At 61.1% G+C, this 20,914-nt stretch overlaps 1 protein-coding gene across 4 annotated transcripts; it reads left to right on the top strand.

Annotated features, from left to right (window-relative positions):
• The first annotated feature begins 3,317 nt into the window (after nucleotides 1–3,317).
• Nucleotides 3,318–20,545, top strand: PATZ1 (POZ/BTB and AT hook containing zinc finger 1). 4 transcript variants are annotated; one of them, XM_051826466.2, is made up of 5 exons: nucleotides 3,318–4,589; nucleotides 5,939–6,002; nucleotides 11,572–11,743; nucleotides 17,499–17,571; nucleotides 19,050–20,545. In XM_051826466.2, exons 1-5 carry the CDS (start codon nucleotides 3,319–3,321, stop codon nucleotides 19,081–19,083), a joined length of 1,614 nt encoding a protein of 537 aa, XP_051682426.1. In that variant the 5' UTR covers nucleotide 3,318; the 3' UTR covers nucleotides 19,084–20,545. The 4 variants fall into 4 exon arrangements, with proteins under 4 accessions (XP_051682426.1, XP_051682425.1, XP_051682427.1 ...); NM_001171351.1 differs by having other exon boundaries at nucleotides 3,319–4,589; nucleotides 17,434–17,571; nucleotides 19,050–19,468; XM_051826465.2 differs by lacking the exon at nucleotides 17,499–17,571.
• Nucleotides 20,546–20,914: the final 369 nt, after the last annotated feature.

Below are 20,914 nucleotides of genomic sequence, written 5' to 3'. Positions count from 1 at the left end.
TCGAGACACTGCCTGGGATGGCTACATCTCAGGCCTGGGCATGGAGCCCAAGCTCCTGGCTCCAGCTCCCTGCTGAAGCAAGCCCTGGGAGGCGGCAGATGATCGCTCCAGGAGCTGGGTTCCGGCCTCCTGCGTGGGAGACTGAGTTCCTGGCTTGGCCCAGACCCAGAATTTGCAGGCATTTTGGGGGGAGCCAACCAACAGATAAAGAGATCGCTGCCTGTGGCTCTGTCCCTCTGCCTTTTAAATAAATAAATAAATAATGACAAAGGCATGCCTCCTGCAAGCACACGGCTCCAAGCCTCAGTAGCTACGGGAGTGGATTCCCGGGAGTCAGGAGGTGGGCAAGATGGGAGGCAGGGTTGTGGATGGAGTGGAGAGATCGATCGGCACAGACCTGTCCCTCCTGCCCTGCAGCAGGGACACCGCCGAGGTTACACGCAGGAGTAAAAGCGAAGCGCTGGCATTGGAACTGTGACCTGGACCTGCTTCTGGTCACTCTCCCAAGGTGGGCTCCTGGAGCCTCGGGTTTTCCTATGTGCAAAAATGCACAGGGGCGCTGTGCTCCTGGGGGCACCGTGGATGAAGATCCTGCTACCAGCCTTCTGTGAAACCCGGCCCTCTGGAAGGAAGCCCGTCACGGCCCCCGGCCCCTGAGCATGACAGACTGAGGGCGAATTGCTCCTGGTTCCCGTGGAGCCACAGGTGAGGAAGGGGCAATGAGGCCAAAGGGCGGGAATCCCAGCTCCTCCATCACCTGTGTGGCCCTGCGCCATCACTCACCGTCCCCCGGTTCGGTTCGGAGCGCACACCTCCCGGCCCCCGGGTTCGGGGAATTTGCCCCATTTGTCTTTCCCGACGGCAGTTTGGCACCAACTGCGCCTTAGTGGGGCGGGGGCGGGGAGTGCGCCCATAAGGAGGTTTTGCCGCACCCTGGTCGTGGAGTCCCTCCCTCATCACGTGCGGGGACCAGAGCCGCGGCTCCAGATGTCCAGGTTAGGAAATGTACCCGGCTCCACTGAGGCCCCGGGGAAGCACACACGACCCAGGCGCGGAGGTCTCGGATTCGAACTCGGGTCTGGCCGCGACGCCACATCCGGAGGCCGGAGGGCGCGCGTGGCCGGGCGCGCGGCGGTGGGAATCCCGCGCGGAGCTGGAAACCGGGCCCGTTCATTTGCATGCTAATACCCAGAACGCGTTCCCCTCCCCCTCCGCGCGCGCGCGCGTACACACACACACACACACACACACACACGCACACACCCCGCTTCTTTTAATGGAAGCGCTCAGTTTGGAACCGTGGAAAGTTTGGAACGCGTACTTCGCTCCCTCTTTGCGACTGTGGGAACTTCCCGGCCGCACTCGCACCGCCTGCAGCTCCGGGCTCCGAGCCACTCGGCGCGGCGGCGGCGGCGGCGGCCTCCAGGGCTTCCCGGCCAGGCGAACGAACCTTTACCAACCCTCGCGCCCGCCGTAGCATCCCCGGGCGGGCCGGGGACAAAACGCCCGGGCCTGGCGGCGGGGGTCCGTGGCCGGAGGAACGGCGGGCTGAGGATGCCCGGGGCTAGGGGCAACCCGAAGGCTCTCCCCGGCACCCCCACTCCCCTGGGGGCTGCTGGGGCGCGCGGGGATCCCTGCTTCTGCCCCATCGCCCTCATGTTGTCGCCTTCAGGCTCCCTGGGGGCACAAAGCTCGGAGCGCGGTGGTTTCGGGGAGAGGCTAGACGCTGGGCTCAGCTCCCCAGTTCTCCCGGGCGCGCAGCCCATTCAGGTCGGTCCAGTGCGCGGGGTGCAGCCTGCAGCGCTGGAGGTCCGGCCTGCCGCCCCCCACCACCACCTCCGGCCAGGACCCCAGGCCCCTCGCCGGGCTTGGAAGCGGGGAGGCGATTGCAGGCGACTTCTGGCGGGGGGGGTGGTGGATCTCGCGCACCAAATTGGGGTTCCGAAGGGTGGCTGCCGCCCGCCCGACCTGCGGGTGCGCATCGCCGGCTGGGGGGGCCCGGATCTGCACCCTTCGGTTCTCCCCCCAACCCCGCCCGCTCGCCGCCACTCTCGGCAGGGAGGGGAGGGGCAGTGCGAGCTGGTTTGCTGGCTCGGCGCTGCGTTTGCATTGGCCCGGGGGGGCCGAGACTGCAGCCCCCGGCCCCGCGGGCGGGGTGGGGAGGCGGGGGCCGGACGGGGGCTTGGGCTGCGCTAGCATTGGCGGAGCTGGGGAATGGGGAGGGGGGGCAGGAAGCGGGGGGGAGCGGAGCCGCGGGGGGGGTGTATAAATAGGGAAGGGGGGACGTGCATCCTCGGCTGGGTGAGGGGGGGGCCGCTCGGCACAAAGAAAGTGGAAAGTTTGCGGCGCCGGGCGGCCCGAGATAGGGATCCGGGCGCGCACGTGCAGGGCAGGGGGCGCCGCGGGCCCCCACGCCGAGCTCGCCGTTTCTTTTTTTTTTTTTTTTTCCTGCAAGCGAGAGGGGGGGGTGTTGTTGGTATCGCCCCCTCCTTCTCCTCCCCCCAGGGGTGAAAGTGCAAGAGGAAGTGCAGCCGCTGCCATCTTTCCTCCGCTCCGAACACACGGAGCCCGGGGCCGCCTCGCCGCCGCTCCGCCGCCGCCTGCGCCTGGCCCGGGGAAGGGCCCGCCCTGCTGCCGCCGCCGCCTGCTCGCCTCAGCCGCCGCCGCCGCTAGGCTCCGGGACCGGGCCCGCGCCACCGCCCCTGTGCGCTCCCAGCCGCCGCCGCCTTCGCCTTTTGTTTCCGCCGCTCCGGCGCCCCCGCCCCGGCTCGCGCTTTGCAGGGGACGCAGCGCGCGCCCCCAGCGGGCCCGGGAAAAGCCGCGGAGCGCGCGCGTCTGCGCGCGCGCCTGCGCGGCGGACCCCTCCTCCTCCTCCTCCCCACCCCCTCCTCCTCGGCGTCCTCCTCCGCCCCGAGTGCGCGCGCCCCCGTTGGCTGCGCGCCGGCGCCGCCTGGCGGGCGGGAGGGGAGGTGGCAGCCGCGTTTGCAGGAGGGGCGCACCTCTTCGCCCGCGTCCCCCCCACCCCCACCCCCCGGAAGGTAGACCGAGAAGGGAAGGCCGGCGGGCGGAGAAGCGAGAAGCGCGCGATCCGGCGGGAGTGGGGGCGGCTATGTGGGGAGTGGTACACCTCGCAGTCTAGACGGTCCGCTCCGGGTAGGGGGCGTGTGCGCTGGGGCGCACCTGCTAGACTACAGAGCCCCGAGCCGGCACGTGTAGGGAGTGTAGCCGCGTCCGCCGCGCCCCGCTTCTGGCTGCTAGGGGAAGGGAGGGGGGGCGGACAGGTGCCGCGGCCCGGCTAGTGGGGAGGGGGCGGCGGCCATGGAGCGGGTGAACGACGCTTCCTGCGGCCCGTCGGGCTGCTACACCTACCAGGTGAGCAGGCACAGCACGGAGATGCTGCACAACTTAAACCAGCAGCGGAAGAACGGCGGGCGCTTCTGCGACGTGCTCCTGCGGGTGGGCGACGAGAGCTTCCCGGCGCACCGCGCCGTGCTGGCCGCCTGCAGCGAGTACTTCGAGTCGGTGTTCAGCGCCCAGCTGGGCGACGGTGGAGCTGCGGACGGGGGTCCCGCCGACGTGGGGGGCGCGGCGGCAGCCCCTGGCGGCGGAGCCGGGGGCAGCCGGGAGCTGGAGATGCACACCATCAGCTCCAAGGTGTTCGGGGACATCCTGGACTTCGCTTACACGTCCCGCATCGTGGTGCGCCTGGAGAGCTTCCCCGAGCTGATGACCGCCGCCAAGTTCCTGCTGATGAGGTCGGTCATTGAGATCTGCCAGGAAGTCATCAAACAGTCCAACGTGCAGATCCTCGTGCCCCCCGCCCGCGCCGACATCATGCTCTTCCGTCCCCCTGGGACCTCGGACTTGGGCTTCCCTTTGGACATGACCAATGGGGCAGCCTTGGCGGCCAACAGCAATGGCATCGCAGGCAGCATGCAGCCCGAGGAGGAGGCGGCGCGGGCGGCTGGCGCGGCCATCGCGGGCCAGGCCTCCCTGCCTGTGCTCCCTGGGGTGGACCGCTTGCCCATGGTGGCTGGACCCCTGTCCCCCCAGCTGCTGACTTCCCCATTCCCCAATGTGGCATCCAGTGCCCCTCCCCTGACTGGCAAGCGAGGCCGGGGCCGCCCAAGGAAGGCCAACCTGCTGGACTCCATGTTCGGGTCCCCAGGGGGCCTGAGGGAGGCGGGCATCCTCCCATGTGGCCTGTGCGGGAAGGTGTTCACCGATGCCAACCGGCTCCGGCAGCACGAGGCGCAGCACGGGGTCACCAGCCTCCAGCTGGGCTACATCGACCTCCCTCCTCCGAGGCTGGGCGAGAATGGGCTGCCCATCTCTGAGGACCCTGATGGCCCCCGCAAGAGGAGCCGGACCAGGAAGCAGGTGGCCTGTGATATCTGCGGCAAGATCTTCCGCGACGTGTACCATCTCAACCGGCACAAGCTCTCCCACTCCGGGGAGAAGCCCTACTCCTGCCCTGTGTGTGGGCTTCGGTTCAAGAGGAAAGACCGCATGTCCTACCACGTGCGGTCCCACGACGGGTCCGTGGGCAAGCCCTACATCTGCCAGAGCTGTGGGAAAGGCTTCTCCAGGTGAGGACGGCGCCCTCCCCCGCCCCTGCCAGGCCCTGGCTGCTTGCTAGGGTCTGGACGTGGGTCTGTGTGTCGGGCTCGGCTGGCCTTAGGGAAACCGTGGCAGGTTTTGGGGTGGTGTTTCCAGTTTCCTGGTTTGGGAGGTGGTGTGGCCCAGAGCGGCCTTCTCGTCCCTGGGGGAAGTTCTCCGGCTCCCGGCCTGCCCCTGGCTGTTTCTGCTCCTTGGGGCCTGTGGCAAGGGGCCGGATTCCTCAGGCCGGAGCCACCAGGCCTCGGCCATTCTTCTCCCCGGGCTCCCTTTGTGTTTCCGGCACCAGGCGTGGGGCCCCCTCTGGGGGCGGGAGGCTGGGCTCCTCCTGCGACTTTCCCCGCTTGAATGGCTGCCGAGGGAGGGGCTGGAACAAGTGCCTGTGGGACTCCCTGCACTCCGGAGGCGCCAGGCCCCCCAGCACGGAGCTTGGGTGACCCAGGATCAGTCGCCTCGGGCTTTGCCCCTCACATGACCCTGGGAACGCGGGGCCTGGAGCGCGCTTCTCCGCACAGAAGCCTTTGATGTGTTCCTACCTGGTGGCTAAGTGCGCCCACAGATCCCCCGTGGCGATCTGAGAGGAGGGGGTGGGGGAGATTGACTTTCTAGAAGATTTGTCCAGGAGCTGAGGTGGTTTTGTTTTTCTCCGGGTATGTTCAGAGTAAAAGGCTGGTTTTAACTTGAACACCAGGCACCTGTGTGTATGAACCTAGGGATGGAGAACTGCCTCAGAGGGGCCCCCGACCAGGAACCAGTCCTACCGGTCAGGCAACCCCTGCCCACCTGCTCTGGCGGGCATCTGGCTTACCAGCCCAGCTGGGGGACGCGAGGCTCCATCGCTGGCCTCTGGGGACTGAATTCCATCCGGGCGGCATTCATTGGCTGCCTTGGCGGGAGAGGCTGGGGGAGGGGAGCGCTGAGTTTCTAAGGGGCTTTAGTCTGGACAATGAGTCACACACACACACACACACACACACACACACACCCCTCCCGGAAAGGCTGTAGCAAGGCAGCCCTGTCTCTTTCTAAAGCCACTGCCTCCGGTCCCAGAAATCTTTTGAGTTTCTGCTGCAGGGTATGGAGGGGGTGGGCAGGCAAGATCACAGACAATCCCTTCCCTTCCGCCTCCAGAGAAAACCGGGAGCCCAGGGGCCTGGGCCTGTGCAGCCAAAGCCGGGTGGTGACTTTGTCTTTGTCATGCGGGGGTGGGGGAGAGAGAAGGAGAAAAGAGAGAAAGGTGGCGGTGGGGGTGTCTGGGCAAGTTTGGGCCCCATCTTTCACTGTCTTGTTCTAAAGTCCTTCTTGGTTCTGTCTTTTCCAGGCCTGACCACTTGAATGGACATATCAAGCAGGTGCACACCTCTGAGCGGCCTCACAAGTGTCAGGTAGGGGCCGGGCCAGGGCAGAGATGGGCTGAAGGAGAATGATGCTGTTGTCACAGCCGCGGCCGTGAGCGAGCTGCCGCGTGTGCCGGCGCCCAGCCCGGCTGACCACCGCTTCGCACACCTCCCCACTCTGCCCCTCCACCCTCCCTCGGCTCTCCTTTGTTCTTCACCCCCCGGCCCCGCTCCCCCCAGGCTGACGTCCCCTCCTTCCTGGTTGCTTGGTCGGGGTTCCCACCCTCTCTTCGTCTGTGCTCTGTTGCTTGGCTTTCCTCTCCTGGCGTCTGCCCGCCCCTTGGATGGTGGGCCACGTGGCCACAGATGCCGTCCTTGGGGGCCTGGCACCCCTCCGGACCTGGCTGCCGCTTCCCAGCAGTCTATAGGGAGTGCAGGGTTTGGTCGTCCAGCCCACCGCGTTTCCCCTGTCTGACCCAAGGTGGAGCACCTCAGCTCAGCTCAGGGCACGAGGCAGCAGGGGCCGCAGGAGGTGGGGAGTGGGGGTTGTCATCTCCAGGCACAGGCGTGCTGCTGAGCCACGGCGTGCAAGGCCGTGTCCTCTTCGCACGAGCACTGTGCGTGGCAGCAGGTTCTCAGCCTTGGTCTGCCTGCTTGAACAGTATCCGGGTACCTTGCCGGCCACCCAGAAATTTAAGTTTCCTCCCCTGGCTACTGGGCATTCCTTTTGGCGATCGATGGGAAACAGGCTTCTCTCTTCTCAATCTTTCCCTTCTTTCGTGCCAGGTTCTTGCCAGCTGAGGCCAAGACAGGGTTGTGGGGCGCTCACTACCGCTTCTGGTAGGGCAACGCCTGCTTCTCCTGACCCTGTTGACGGCAGGAGGGGAGGGTTGGGGCGAGCCTGTATGTGCTGGAGCCCCAGGGGTCGGGCTTGGACGCTGTTCACAGACTCCGGGCCAGGTGGCCTCCAGGGAGGGCCTGCTGGGCTCTGGCTTGCCTCGCTGCCTCTATCTGATTCTCTCATCACAGGGCTCGTTGTGACCCTCCCAGGTAGTTGCTGAGCAGTCCGGGCAGGCTAGGCGGAGCCCAGAGGGCAGTGGGGGCGCGCCCGGTGGCCTGGGAGGGTAACCTGCACTCTCTGCCCTTTTTCCAGGTGTGGGTTGGGAGCAGCAGCGGCCTGCCGCCCCTGGAACCTCTTCCTAGCGACCTGCCAGCATGGGACTTTGCCCAGCCAGCTTTGTGGAGGTCGTCCCATTCGGTTCCTGACACCGCCTTTCCCCTTTCTCTAAAAAAGTCATTCCCAGCCCTTGAAAACCTGGGCCCAGCACACTCCAGCAACGCCCTCTTCTGCCCAGCCCCGCCGGGATATCTGAGGCAGGGCTGGACCGCCCCAGAGGGCAACAGGGCCTTTGCTCAGTGGCCTGTAGGCTAGTCTGGGTCTCCTTGGAGAGGGTTTCTGGTGGCAGGGAACGGGACTGGGGCGTGGCCTGAGACCCCTGCTTTTGGGAGAGGCCAGCCATTAGGGTGGTTCCTGCCCACCATGCCCAGGTCCTCCTTGGGTGACTTGGGGTCTCCCCCAGCGCAGGGCCCCAGGATGGAAGGACCAAGAAGCTCTGTCTAGGTCCCACCCCCCAAAGCCTCCAAGTGTCTTTCTAGGCTCTCTGCCTCCCTCTGCCACTGCACCCCTTAACAGACCGTACCCCCGGGACGCCTGTCCTTGCCTGGGTGATCTGCGAGGTTGGTGCTTTCCTGGAGCTAAGCCACCAGCCTGTGTGCTCGCCTTCCCTCGCATGACTCCCCATAAAGCGTGGGGTGTCTGGAGTGGGGCCTGGCCACCCTTCCCCCGCTCTGCGTGTGACTTTGCCTCCAGAGAGCTCCCTGGCGCAGCCCCAGCTGGGGTCAGCCCGTGCTGCCCGCTCCCTTTCCCGCTCAGAACAGGTCTTGCTGTCCTTTCTGCCTAGTGAGTTACACTCCGGTGATTTGCAAGTTTTTATTGTTAGCAGGTGCGCTCAGGAACTAACCTACCCGGTAGCTTTGTACTGGGCTTTGGGGGCTGGTAAAACAGTTGTAGACCCCCTCCTCGGATCCCACTGGTGTGCCCCTTAGTCCCCACAGGCTCTGCGGGGAGAACAGGAGTGATGATAAAAGTTTTCATTCTAACATTTGAGGCTTTGTGTGTTTTGTCCTTGGTCTGTGTCATAACACTGACATTGTCCCCAGTGTCCAAGCCCACTCCTGTTCTGCCCTTCCCCACACTCTCACAGACTCTCTGGCCCGTAGCCGGAACACCCTCCTAACGGGCCCGGCGGGTGAAGGCGTGCCGGCGCTCAGGTTCCTGGTGGGCCAGCCAGGTGTGCTGAGCTGGGTTCCACAGCAGGGTGGCTGTCTGGCATGGTGTGGCGTGCGGAAAGCATCTGGGGTTGGCCAGATGGTGGCGAGCTCTGGAAGTGGGTTCCTTGGGCCCCTGGCTGGCTGGGCACGAGCCATCCTCGCAGCCGCTCCAGAGGGGCTGGTTCCCGAGACGGGTGCCACAACTGGGGTGCAGAGGCCTCCCCGAGTGTGGGGGAAGGAAGCATCAGGCTTGGCAGAGACGACTCTTCCTGGGGCTTGGCTTGAGTGCCCTGCACGGGCCCTGGACATGTCTGGATTTACCAGCTCCGTGGGCCGGGACATGGTCTCACGTGGGGCTCAGCCTGAGCCCAAGGGGCCGGAGCAGCTCAGGCCTCTCCCGGGGCCCTCCCTCTCTGGGGCTGTTAGACAAAGAGTTGAGGTGTGCAAAGGCTTAAGAAGCAGGGGGCCAGCCCGACTCCTGGGGCTGGACTTGCACACCCTGTCCATTTTCTTCTCCAGGGCTGTGGGAGGAGGCTGCCTGACTTCAAAGGCCCGAGGGTGGGGGTGTGGACTCGTGTCCTTGGTGCCCTCTGGGCCTCGTTCCCAAGTTGCTCAAGCCTTGGAAGGAAAAGCTGCAGGAAGTGTGGGGGGGAGGGTGCCTGGGTGCAGTGCTGAGTGAGGATGACCCAGGCTCGGGCAGCAGACCCTCTGCAGGCAGGGCAGCCGTTCTGAGCACCGTGGGCAGCCAGGGGGTCCTGCTGCTGGCTCCCCCTCTGTTTTCTCCAAGTGCGTTTCTCCCGTGTGGCCCCAGCCTGGGGGTTCTGGGTGTCCCCTTCTCTGAGATCGGGCTTTCCCTCTGGGCCCTTCCCTCTCTCATCGGGCGTGGGGCCAGGCTCTTTCCCGCTCTGTGCTGTCTGAATCTCCGGTTAGGCCGAGACTCCAACACAGTTTCCCCAGAAAGTCTGGGGGCCGCCGGCCACTGCGGGCCACTCCTGGCACGGGGAACTTAATAATCCCCACAGCCGGGCTTTGCAGCACAGCGAAGGAGCTGGTTGTGTTTGTGGCTTCTTCCCCCGCCCAGCGACAGGTTTCCAGCCCTGATTACTTTTGCTCAGGCTGAAGTCAGCTTTCATTCCTGGGGTGGTGATCCGCGGAGGGCGGGGCGGGGAGACCTGCCTGGTCTGGGATTTTCGTTTTGCTTAGCTAATCCCCAAATGGGTAATCCGCTCGGGGATCCTCGGGGGGCTGGCTGGCTGTCATCTCCACGTAGCAAAGTGTGACGGGCCAAGCCTCCAGGGGGCAGATCCCAAAAGGAGGCTGGCACGGGGAACAGGCGCCCCTTACACAGCCCCCTGGGGACTCTGCTGGGCCGCCTCGGGAGACCGGATCCTGAACGCGCGGGGGCCAAGTTGCTTCCTTTTCTGCAGCTTAGGGGACGCTCCCTCTCACCACTGGAGGGGTGGTCCGCGGGTCGCTGCCCGGCAGGCCAGCTCTCGCTCCGGGATCAGCCGGCAGGTATACCCCCCTCCCTCAGCCCTTGCTCTAGTTTACAGGTTGCTGGGCTGTGGGGGCAGATTCTGAGTGTTCCTCCTGTGGCCTCTCTTGGGTCCTGGGGGTCTGACCAACAGCCCCCACCCCTTGGCCGTGAGACCATGTATCTGTGAGCTTTAGGAATCCCCTAGCTGGTGGATTTTCCCTGTACAAAGCTTGCTGCCTGACAGGGGAGTCCTGGCTAACAAGTACACGGTGTTCCACAGTCAGCACCTGGATCTGGAAAGAGCCCAGGCTCAGGGCAGCCTCCTGTGTCCCGTCAGGGCCTCTGTTTGCCTAGCTGTAAATTGGGAAAGCTAAGAATACCTCCAGAAAGCGGGGAGATGGGTAGAAGACTTGGCCATACTGGCCGCGGCAGAGGGGCCTGTGTGTTCGGGTGTGGCTCTCCCTGGTAGCTGAGTCTGTTGTGCTCTGGGCCAGTTCACTTTCTAAAGTGAGCTTCCTCGTTTGGCAGGGAAATAAACCGCACATTGAGAACAGAAGCGGCGTTGCCATAGCGTAAGTGGCTCTGTTCGGCACTGTAGTGTTTACTTCAGAGGACAGTGAGTGGGAACAGCAAGGCCCGTGCTAACGCCTGGGTATCTGGGGTGGGCGCGGCCGGCAGTGGCTGGCCTACCTCCACCGCTTGCGTGTGTGTGATCCTCGCTGTGGCTGTGAAGTCAGGAGACGAGTGGGAGATGGCAGGTGGGCGACAGCAGGCAGACGCTCTCGGGATCTGCTCTGTGAGGTCGCAGGGGCGCAGGGCAGCTCCACGCGGCACATTTCTGGGGGGGGGGGTCCGCTTCATCGCAACACGCTTCAAGGTGAACGTTGCTTTCTCTTATGTTCTGAAAACAGTAAAAACGCATTCACATGCACAGAGAGAGAAAAGCAATGGGTCAAAGTTGACTAGACTGGTCAAAAACAGCTCGAGAGACGCCAGGTTCAACACGTCTCAGAGCTTTTCCAACATTCTGTGTCCCCCAGGCTGGGGGCCTTTGCCAGCCCCAGCGGAGATGTTGAGAGATACAGTCAGGTCCTCAGGTGACAGGAAACACCTGGGCACCTGGGGCCTCCCTCCCCGAGTCATCTGACTGCCTGAGAAGAGCCGCTGACGGGCCACGCGGGGTGGTGCCGTCATCCCGCTTAGTGCCAGCAGTTCCCCAGCCTCACATCTCACAGCTGCTCTCGGAGCCTCTGGCCCTTGCTCTCTGAATTCTCACATGAGCAGCATCGACCTGTCGTCGTGTGGAATACTTCTTAGATTCAAACTCGCAAAAATACAAAGAAGCGCTCTCTCGCTGCTTTCTTCTGTCATCTTTCCTTTCTGCTTTGCGTGGTCAAGACCAATGTCACTTTTGAATGAAACGAATAAACCGAGTTAGTGGGATGAAGCAACTAGAGGAAGCCCAGGGATGGAGAACAGGGAGACTCATGTACGTGCCAACAGCCCATCTGTAGATTCACTGGAAGCCGGTGCACCTCAAGCCGGTTCCTGACGTTCCCGGATGAATTAACATCTGGCTCTTTGTTTCATATAGGAGCACAGAACTAAGCTTGCTGTGTCCTGGACATGTCTTTGGTAGCCACCTAGAGCCAGTCATTCCAACTCAGATGTAGGAGCAGACTGAGCCACACTCACGTGGCCTTTACGCGGGTGGTGCACGCGGTGGCCAGGAACGCGGTGCCCTTGGTGGGGGGTCGGCGCGGGGTGCTGCCGACTTTCGCCTCACCCTGTTTTCCTTTCTGCCCTCAGACCTGCAATGCTTCTTTCGCCACCCGAGACCGTCTGCGCTCCCACCTGGCCTGCCACGAGGACAAGGTGCCCTGCCAGGTGTGTGGGAAGTACCTGCGGGCGGCCTACATGGCAGACCACCTGAAGAAGCACAGCGAGGGGCCCGGCAGCTTCTGCAGTATCTGTAACCGAGGTAATCCGCCCGCAGAGGACGGGCCTGGGCTTGCATGGGAGGCCCGGGGAGTCCGACCGCCCTGCCTCAGCCTCCACTCATCGCACGGCCCTGTCTTCCCACTGAGTGCAGCCAGCTGTTTGTCAGCCCTGCCTTCCCGAGGAGCTTGAGGTGCCCGGAATAGGAGGTCCCAGGAGACCCGCAGGCGGCAACACGAGGAGAGGCTGTTCCCGCGCTTGGTCCCGTAACACACCTGTTGCCCAGGTGGCAGGATGCGCGTGTTCTGCAGACACCTCTGAGCTCCGCGGTTGGTGAGGGGCTCAGTCGCTCCCGGCGTGGGGGTCGAGGGGACCTGCTTGGCAGCTTTTGCTGGCTGATTCACTGGCGCATGAAGTTCAGCCGAGGAAGGAGGTCAGGCCTGGAGATGAACAAGGGACAGGCACTGCTTAGCACAGTTGGAACTCAGGTGGATGGCGGCCTTGTGAGAGAGGAAGTGGACGGTGCTCGGAGCGAGGCAGTGTGCCTGAGGGCGAGGTCAGCCTGGCCGGTTGTCTTAGCTGTGGCAGTGGTGACGCGTTGGATGAACGCCAGGCCTGTCACCGACGTTCGGCCGGGCCTGGCTGGCTGTTGGAAGTGTTGGAGGTGTGTTGTTTTGCGAACGCAGCACCAGGGAAGGAGGCTCGTGTTGTGTCTGTGCGGAAGGAGGTCGGGGCAGCTGTGTGGCCGGGGGCGAGGACGCTTGTGCACGCCGCGCTTGCTTTGGCCAGCCGGGGACACTGCCGCGTTTCCTTATCTGCTGGGGCCCTCTTGGCCCGGTGCTTCTGGAAATCTCGGGTATGGCCCAGTGGGTCAGGAGACCCAGGGTTTAGTCTCTCTGTGACTCTGAGCTCTTCCTTTTCTAAGTCTCCATTTCTCCATCCCCCTTTCCCATCTCACAAGGTTGTCACAAAGATCCCCAGAGACACGGTGGGGGAATTCTTGGAACCGTGAGGCGCTGCACACTTCGGGGGTGGCATCCTTGCAATCTGTACCAACATTAGGAAGGAACCCATCTCTGGCACTCCTGTTCGGACCAGGCATAACACCCTTGCAGAGCGTGGCTGGAATTCTTGGGTGCCTGTGCGGTCTCCATGTCCCCGGCGGAGGGACACTGCTGAGGCGCTCAGAGTCCTTGGCGTTCTGGCCCCGGGTCTCTCTAGGATCGCACACCTGGGTTTCAGCTTGAAGGCCACTGGATGTCAATGTTTGTTCCGCCAGGAAATCCGTGAAAATGGCAAGGTGATGAATAGAACGGGTTAAGCCACGTGTCCCATGTCCCGTGTTGTGGCCACTCAGAGCTCCGCCGGGTGGCAAGCAGTGGGTGGGCTTTGGTGCAGGGGGAGTTAGCAGGACCATCTCGAGCAGCAGTGCCTCAGCCCTAGAAAAAGCTGGCTTCTAGCCTCGCTTCCCCCTGACCTGGCTTCCTGACAGCACCCCCAGCTGACGCCAGCTCGGCCGTGACCGTGCCACCAGGTCAAGTTTTCAGTGTTGGCGTTCAGGGATCCAGTTAGGAGACCACTGACGGGATGAAGCCAGCCACCCCCACGGCAGGATTCCCTCTCAGCTGAGGGCTGATAGAGAGGACTTGAGCCACAGGCTGTGGGACGGGAGACGGGGGCGGGGGGATCCGGAAGCGTAAAACCAAAGCCTGCCTCTTCTCAGAAAAGCTGAGGCAGTCCAAATCACAGGCTGAACACCAGAGTCCAAGCAGGGGGTCCCACTCCTCCAAGAAGACCAAAGAAAGCTGTGGGCAACCAGCCCGTGCTGGGGGCTCAGAAGGAAGACAAGTGCTGTCTTCCTGAGAGGAGCAGGAGCGGGTTCGCCTCTGGACTCGGCTCTGAGGCACAAACAGAAGAGACCAAAGCAGGCAGGGCAGAGGGGCGAGGAGGACGCAGGCGAAGGCAGTTTTCTCGGAACAGAATTAAGGTTTTTTCAGGGTGCCTAAGACGTTGAGGCCTCGGCGTCAGAATGCCGAGGCTCTGTGTCATCGTCTGCCCTGCTGAACACAGGGGGAATTGTGTGAATAAATGGGTGTTCTTATCCGTGCAAGGTTTCAAGCAAATACTGAATGTCAGCCATCTGCAGAGAGTGGGACTGGCGTTGCGGCGTAGCTGGTAAAGCCACCACTGTGATGCTGGCGTCTCATATGGGCACGGGTTTGAGTCCCGGGTGCGCCACTTCCAATCCAGTTCTCTGCTCATGGTGTGGGAAAGGCAACAGAGGACGGCCCAAGTGCTTGGGCCCCTGCCCTCACGTGGGAGACCGGGAAGAACCTTCTGGCTCCTGTCTTGGGCCTGGCCCAGCCCCGTCTGTTGGCGGCCATCTGGCGAGTGAACCAGCGGATGGAAGATCTCTCTCTGTAACTCTGACTTTCAGATAAGTAAATCTTACCAACGACAGAAAATATTTAGATTGGGTGAACCTATAGGTGCCTCTGAAATCCTTCAATCCTGATAGGTTTTTTAAAATTAATTTATTTTTTTGAAAGTCAAAGTTACAGAGAGAGGAGGGGAGAGAAAGAGAGAGGTCTTCTATCTGCTGGTACACTCCCCAGATGGCTGCAACAGCTAGGGCTGGGCCAGGCCAAAGCCAGGAGCCAGGAGCTTCATCCACGTCTCCCACGTGGGTGAAGGAGCCCAAGCACTTGGGCCATTCCTCCCCAGTTTTCCCGGTGCATTAGCAGGGAGCTGGCTTGGAAGAAGAGCAACCAAGACGTGCCAGGACGTGAACTGGCACCCATATGGGGTGCTGGCACCACAGGCGGCAGCTTCACCTGCTACACCACAACGCCAGCCCCCGGTTTTAGATTCCGTAGCAGGGCCTTACATATGCACATGTGCCCTGGAATGGGGAAGAGGGACAGCTTATTGGAAATCTGCCTCTGACAGAAGCAGTGGGGCTCAAACATCAGAGCTGAAAAGGTAGGGGAAGGTCTCTCCCCAGTCAGAGTTGAGTGTGTGAGTGGGGGGACACAGGCAGCCTGTGACACTCCCCCCCCACCCCCGCCCCGGGCTGACACACACCCAGCAGGGCTGGAGGTTTGGACCAGGAGAAAGCAGATCCTGATCCCTGCACGGATGGGAAACCTTCCCGAGGAGAATCGGCTCCTGGAACGCCAACTGCAGGTGCCCCAGGCAGGAAAACACAAGTGAGGGGCAAGGGCCTTTGTCTGCGGAGGGAGAGGGAGGCAGCTTATCACGCGTGGCGGCAGTCACGTGTGTGCTCAGCAACCCCGACACATGGATGCCTGGGTCACGCTGCCTGTTTGGCCCGTGGTAATCGGTGGTGAATGGCGGGGAGGTTTAGAATTCCGGCTGAATGCGTCTGGCTTCAAAGACGTGTCCTGCTCTGAAGCTCAGCATCTGTTTCATCCCGACACTTGGCTGCTGAGTTGCTCTGTGTTTAGATACGAGCTTTAAGTGGCAGCTGTGGATCCGATCCGCTCCTGCCATCCTGCCAAGTCGTTCTGCTATAGATGGTACGTTCTGCAGCTGGGCACGGTCGAGAGCGCCCAGCCACGTGTTCCTCAGACTGTTTTGCAGGAAAACGTGGCAAGTTTTTATTAAGCATCTTCTATGTTTTCCATTGGCATAGCACTCCCCTCAAGGAGTAAATACAGTAATTCCTGGTGTTCTCCCCTCCCTCCTGCCTCCTCTGATTGCAGTGGACCTGCGATGGCATGCCATGGGGAGGGCTTCACACTACTTTAGACTCCACAAGAGGTTAAACATGAAAGAAAAAAATCCTTTCTAAAGTGGCATCATTGTTTTATCAGAAAGTTCCGCTATCTGTGCTGGTTGCCAAGGGCCAGCATCCCTGGTTCTCCTTGGTATTTGGGGTCTTACAGCCCCACCCCAAAGGAGCAGTGCTGAGAGCCTTTTTCCCGTTCACCTCGTCCACTAAGTTCCTGAAGGTAGCCTCCCTCTTAGGATTGTTTATGCGGGGTCCTCTTAGGCCTCTCTGTGCCCCCCAGTCAGCTCCAGGCAGACCACTTTGGTCACAGCACAGGACAGCTCACTGTAGCGGGCAGGGCAGGACACTGGCATGTGGTGCTAGCTGCGCTGGGAAAGGAAGGGAAGTCGGCCTGATGCCATACTTCCCTCCAGAGTCCCGGCTGCCGCCATCAGGGGAGTGTCTGTGAAATACGTTTCCCACGGGCCAGCCCTCTGTCTGCCAGCAGCTGCCTTCCTAGCCCGCCAGGTACATGACAGAGGAATACATGAGTTGATGATAATGAAATCCAGGGGATGTTTCCAGGGCCCAGGGCCAAGACATAGATGCAATGGAAGAGTCCTCACCGTGGGTAAAGGGCCAAGTTTTGGTGGCACCTGGGTCCTGGGGTTGGAGTCCAGGCCCTGCTACCCAGTAGCTGCACACGTGACTGAAGTCACTAAAGCTTCATGTTTGTTCCTTCATCTATAAAACGGGTACAGTGATTCCCAACACACAGGGTGCCGGGGCATTCTGCAGAGCAGTACGTGCAGTGTGCTGGGCCCTAGCCCCCCCCCCCCCCCCCCCGTCAGTGCTTGCTAAAAGGGCAAACCTTTATTACAGCTTCCAGCGGCCTTCCAAACACCACGCTGATTCCAGCTTCTTAAAGCAAGGCACGTGCAGACACTGCGCGCTGCTTTCCTGCCTCTGGCCCTGGGACAGTGGATCTCACTGTCACCCTGTGTCATTTCGAGGGGGGAGCGAGAGGACCTGAGACCGCATGAACTCCATCTGGAGTGGATTAGGGCACTGGCACTGCACGTGGTTCCTGCTAAAGGCGCTTTCTCTTCCTTGACGGTGGAGGGGTTCAGTGGCGCACTCCCGCCCCGGGACACCCAGGGCACCAAAATCCTTGTACTGGCCTCCGCTTCCCTCATCCGTGGACTCCATGGCTGCTATGGAAGCTGCCCCAAGATCTGCTTTTCCCAGCCTGAGATCTCATGGCTCAAACTGAAGCAACCAGGGTGTTGGGGCTGGAGCAGCTCCAGGATGGCTGGCCTGCTGCTACCCCAAAGTAAAGACCGAGATCACCCTTGCTTCTTTTTCTCTAAGTGAACCTGGTGGACGTGTTCCAAAGTGAACGAAAAAGACCACCAGGAGTGAGGAATGTGCCACAACGCTTAACTTCCTATCTTTGCTGCTATTCTTCAAAAGGTCCAAATAGTCACTAAACCCAGTTATTCTGAAGGCGACAAAGTTAGCAACACAGAGCACATCCAAACAGGTGGAAGAAGGGAGACCCTGGAGGCACTGCTTGGGGAGTTGCCTTTCCTCTACCTGGTTTCACAAGGGCTAGGCGGGCAGTGTGCTTGTCTGACCACATTCCTGAGTGGTCCTGCGGCCGACCTGGGGCTGTGGAACACCCACTCAGACCACCTGTTACTAGCCCGAGGCCTTTGGCCTTTGGCCTCTGGCTAGCAGGAGCCAGGTGGCTGGCCTGGGCCTCTCACCACAGCTGTGCAGAGTGGGCTGTTCGGAGAAGCCGATTCGTGGACAGGGCCACCCTCCATCCTGGGCCACGTGGCTCCTGTGGTTGCAGTGGTGTTTGAGCCCAGGAGAGGGTCCCTTCTAGGTGCAGCTGACCTGGGATGCTAGCCAGAACGGCCAGAGGAGAGGCGTGGGGGAAGCAGAGAGGTACCTCTTGCTGGCCGCGGGATCTCATCTCCTTTTGTCTTGTTTAGGTTTCTCCTCTGCCTCCTACTTAAAGGTCCATGTTAAAACCCACCACGGTGTTCCCCTTCCCCAGGTCTCCAGGCACCAGGAGCCCATCCCGAATGGGGGAGCAGCGTTCCACTGCGCCAGGACCTATGGCAACAAAGGCAAGCGACCCCTTGCTCTGCACTTTGCTTCTCTGCGCAGACTGTGTTGTGGGGGCGCTGGGCCGGGCGTGGGGAGGGAAGGCTGTCAGCTTTCTGGCCGCCTTGAGGAGGCTCGGAGATCTGAGTGGCAGTGGCCTCCAGGGCCAGTCACAGTGGGTGTCTCACTCCAGTAGGGCAGAGAGCGAGGCTTCCGGGCACTGCTGAGATCTAGCCCCTGCCTCCTCTTCCCCAGCCTTTCTTCCTTCCTCCTGGCCAGCCCCCAGCGTCAGGAGCCCTGCAGGGACGCCCCAGGCCCAGGGCAAGAAGAGGAGTCCTGCATGACGCGTCCCTCGGGGCTGTCCGCTGCCTGTCACCCTGTAGGACAGTGTGCAGCTGCTGCTCGATGCTTTCTTCTCCTTGGACCCCGCGAGCGGTGGAAGCCAGTGGCTGGCTTCCCCTGCCGCAGGGCTGGTTGGTTGCTGTGAGCTGCCCGATCTTAGGAGCCTCTGGCTGCGTTTGTGAGATGCATGGCAATACATGAGCTACCTGACTGCCTCTGACTCGGAGTTGGTTTGCAGAGTCCTCCCAAGGCCCACCTTCACTTGCTGATTCGGGTTGTTCTCTGGTGTGTCTTGTTGTTGTTGCTGCCGCGGGGGTGAGGCCAGGGGTCAGCAGATGGTGGAGACGGCAGAGATGGCATGCTCCATGCTCCCATCACAGACCTCCCTTCCCGGCATGGCTGGCTGGACCCAGGCAGGAGGCTGCTGGGTGGCAGAGGACTCCAGTGTGGGCTGCGCAAGGCACAGTCATGAGGGTTGTCTCAGCCCAGCTTGTCCTGGGCCCTGGGTGGGGACACCCAGCTGACGAGTTGTTCAGAGTTGCTCTTAATCTCTGTTCTTTGGCTGCATGGCCCTGGATGGGTTTTGGCAGGAGGAAGGCAGTAATGGTAGGGCTTGTGTTTGGAAAAGGACAAGGACTGACTTCTGTCTGAGCCGCCAGTGGAGCCTTCCTGGGTCAAGGGCTTCACGGCTGATTCTGCCTACCTTGGTCTGGTACAGCTTGTCCGGTGCCAGGAGATGAGGCCACTGATGGGCCTGGTTGGGGTCATCAGAATAGCTGTTTTCACAAGCAGAGGCATGCAAGAGGCACCTAGGAGCTGTTCTAGGCAGAGGCAGTTGAGGTCTCCTCTCCATACCCCCTTCCTGAAGTAGGCCGAGATGATGGTGAGCGGTACACGTACACCTGCATGAAGAGTCCACGGCGAGGGAGGCTGGTGGCCCCCGGGCCCTGCTGTGTCACCCCCTGTAGGCCCTCCAGGCTCCCAGACTGACCAGCTGAACCTCCGTGGGTTCTGCCAGGGCAGTGGCCGGCCATCGGCTGCCCCCACAGGCCTGTGAGCTGGCCCCTCATGACCCCTCCAGGAGGGGGCACCTCCAGAACCTGACCTCATTCTCTCCTCTGTGTTTTGTTTTTTTTTTTGTTCCTTTTTGTTTCTGTAGAAGGCCAGAAATGCTCACATCAGGATCCGATTGAGAGTTCCGACTCCTACGGTGACCTCTCAGATGCCAGCGACCTGAAGACGCCAGAGAAGCAGAGCGCCAACGGCTCTTTCTCCTGTGACATGGCGGTCCCCAAAAACAAGATGGAGTCCGACGGGGAGAAGAAGTACCCGTGCCCCGAATGTGGGAGCTTCTTCCGCTCCAAATCCTACTTGAACAAACACATCCAGAAGGCGCACGTCCGAGCGCTCGGGGGCCCTCTGGGGGACCTGGGCCCTGCCCTCGGGTCGCCTTTCTCTCCACAGCAGAACATGTCTCTCCTCGAGTCCTTCGGGTTCCAGATCGTTCAGTCGGCGTTTGCGTCGTCCCTGGTAGATCCTGAGGTTGACCAGCAGCCCATGGGGCCGGAAGGGAAGTGAGGCAGGCGCTGCGTCCCCATGGAGACCGCCATCGGGGCCGGCTGAGAAATGCTGTGAATGCGGAGGGAAGCGATGTCTTTGAGTTCTGTAGCTGAGAGATTTTTCTTCGTTTTTACCCACCCACCCGGCCCCAGCCCCATTCCCTCTCTACCGCCCATTCCCCCAGTGGCCTTTAGAAATAGATTCTCATCTGATACTCGGCAGAAATGTCTGCAAGATCTGGTATGGGACAAGGGTGGACAACACTACACGTGCCTCCATGGCAACACCAGTCCCGCTTCCCGCTTTCTCTTAAGAGGTGGAAGCTGGAATTCCTGGTGCTCAGTTCTTAGCGACCCCAGTCCCAAACACAAACCCCATGGTATCCTGGGACCTCGGCGGTTTTGGTCTCTGCCTTCTTCTCTGACTCCTCATTCCCCTTTCCCATATCCTCCAAAAGAAACCACAGTAGGGTCTCCACCCATTTACACCTTGATGCCCAGCTGCTTTTAAGGAAGCCGGAAGCCTGCAGCATCCCACGGACCATGGGGTGAGCATCCTCTAAGAGCCCCTCTGAGCTCAGCCCTTGGCCTTGAGGGCCCAGACCCTCCTGAGCCCTGCTTGGTGGCCAACATTTTGCTGCTAGGACAAGCTCAGCTATTGAGGACACCCCACCCCAAATTCCAGTTCTCACATGATCTTAACCATTCAACTTGCTGTTGGGTTTGAATTCTCTAATTATTATTATTATTGTTATTATTTTTTAGGACCAGTTGTAGTGAATTGCTACTGAAAGCTATCACAGGTGATACAGAGCTCTTTGTAAACCGCAGTCACACGTTAGGGTTAGTATTCAACTTTGTTTAGATGTACCATAATTAACTTGGCTAGTTGATTGTTTGAAGTCTATGGAAGAAATAGTTTTATGCAGAATTTAAAAGAATGCCAGTCTGGTCAGGGAGATAAGGAATCTAGTGCTGTTGGAAGCCAGAAAGGCACTGGAGCCAGCAGGTAGGGACGTGGTGTAGCTGGGCTGTGTCAACACAAGAGTGATGTGCATTGATCTGATCAGACTGTATTAAAAGCGTTAGTACCTTACACCACCTGCTCCCCAGAGTCCCGTTTTTCGGCTTGGGGGGGGGTGCTTTGGGACCCGGGGGGGGGCAGGATTCCAGGAGACCTCTCTGGCGCTTCACTGAGCCAGTTCCACTGGGGCTGACGGTGTTCCCCCTGAATACCTGGCTGCTGGGATTCATACATTCCTTAAGAATATCCACGTCTTGTGTGCCAGGCACGGTCTCAGGCCCTGGGGTGCAGTGATGAGCAAAGTACCCTTGTTGCATGTTAACAGGAGGGACTGATTGGGCAAGGTGAGGGGGTAGTGACAACAGGAGGATAGACCGGAAGGTGTGAGGATGAGTTTGGGGGAAGATACCTGGAATTAAAAGGGACCCAACATAGCCAGCT

Source organism: Oryctolagus cuniculus, chromosome 21 (assembly GCF_964237555.1).
Source record: "Oryctolagus cuniculus chromosome 21, mOryCun1.1, whole genome shotgun sequence".
Taxonomy (NCBI): domain Eukaryota; kingdom Metazoa; phylum Chordata; class Mammalia; order Lagomorpha; family Leporidae; genus Oryctolagus; species Oryctolagus cuniculus.
Note: the sequence above shows the minus strand (reverse complement) of the source record. Positions and strands in the feature narration are given on the sequence as shown.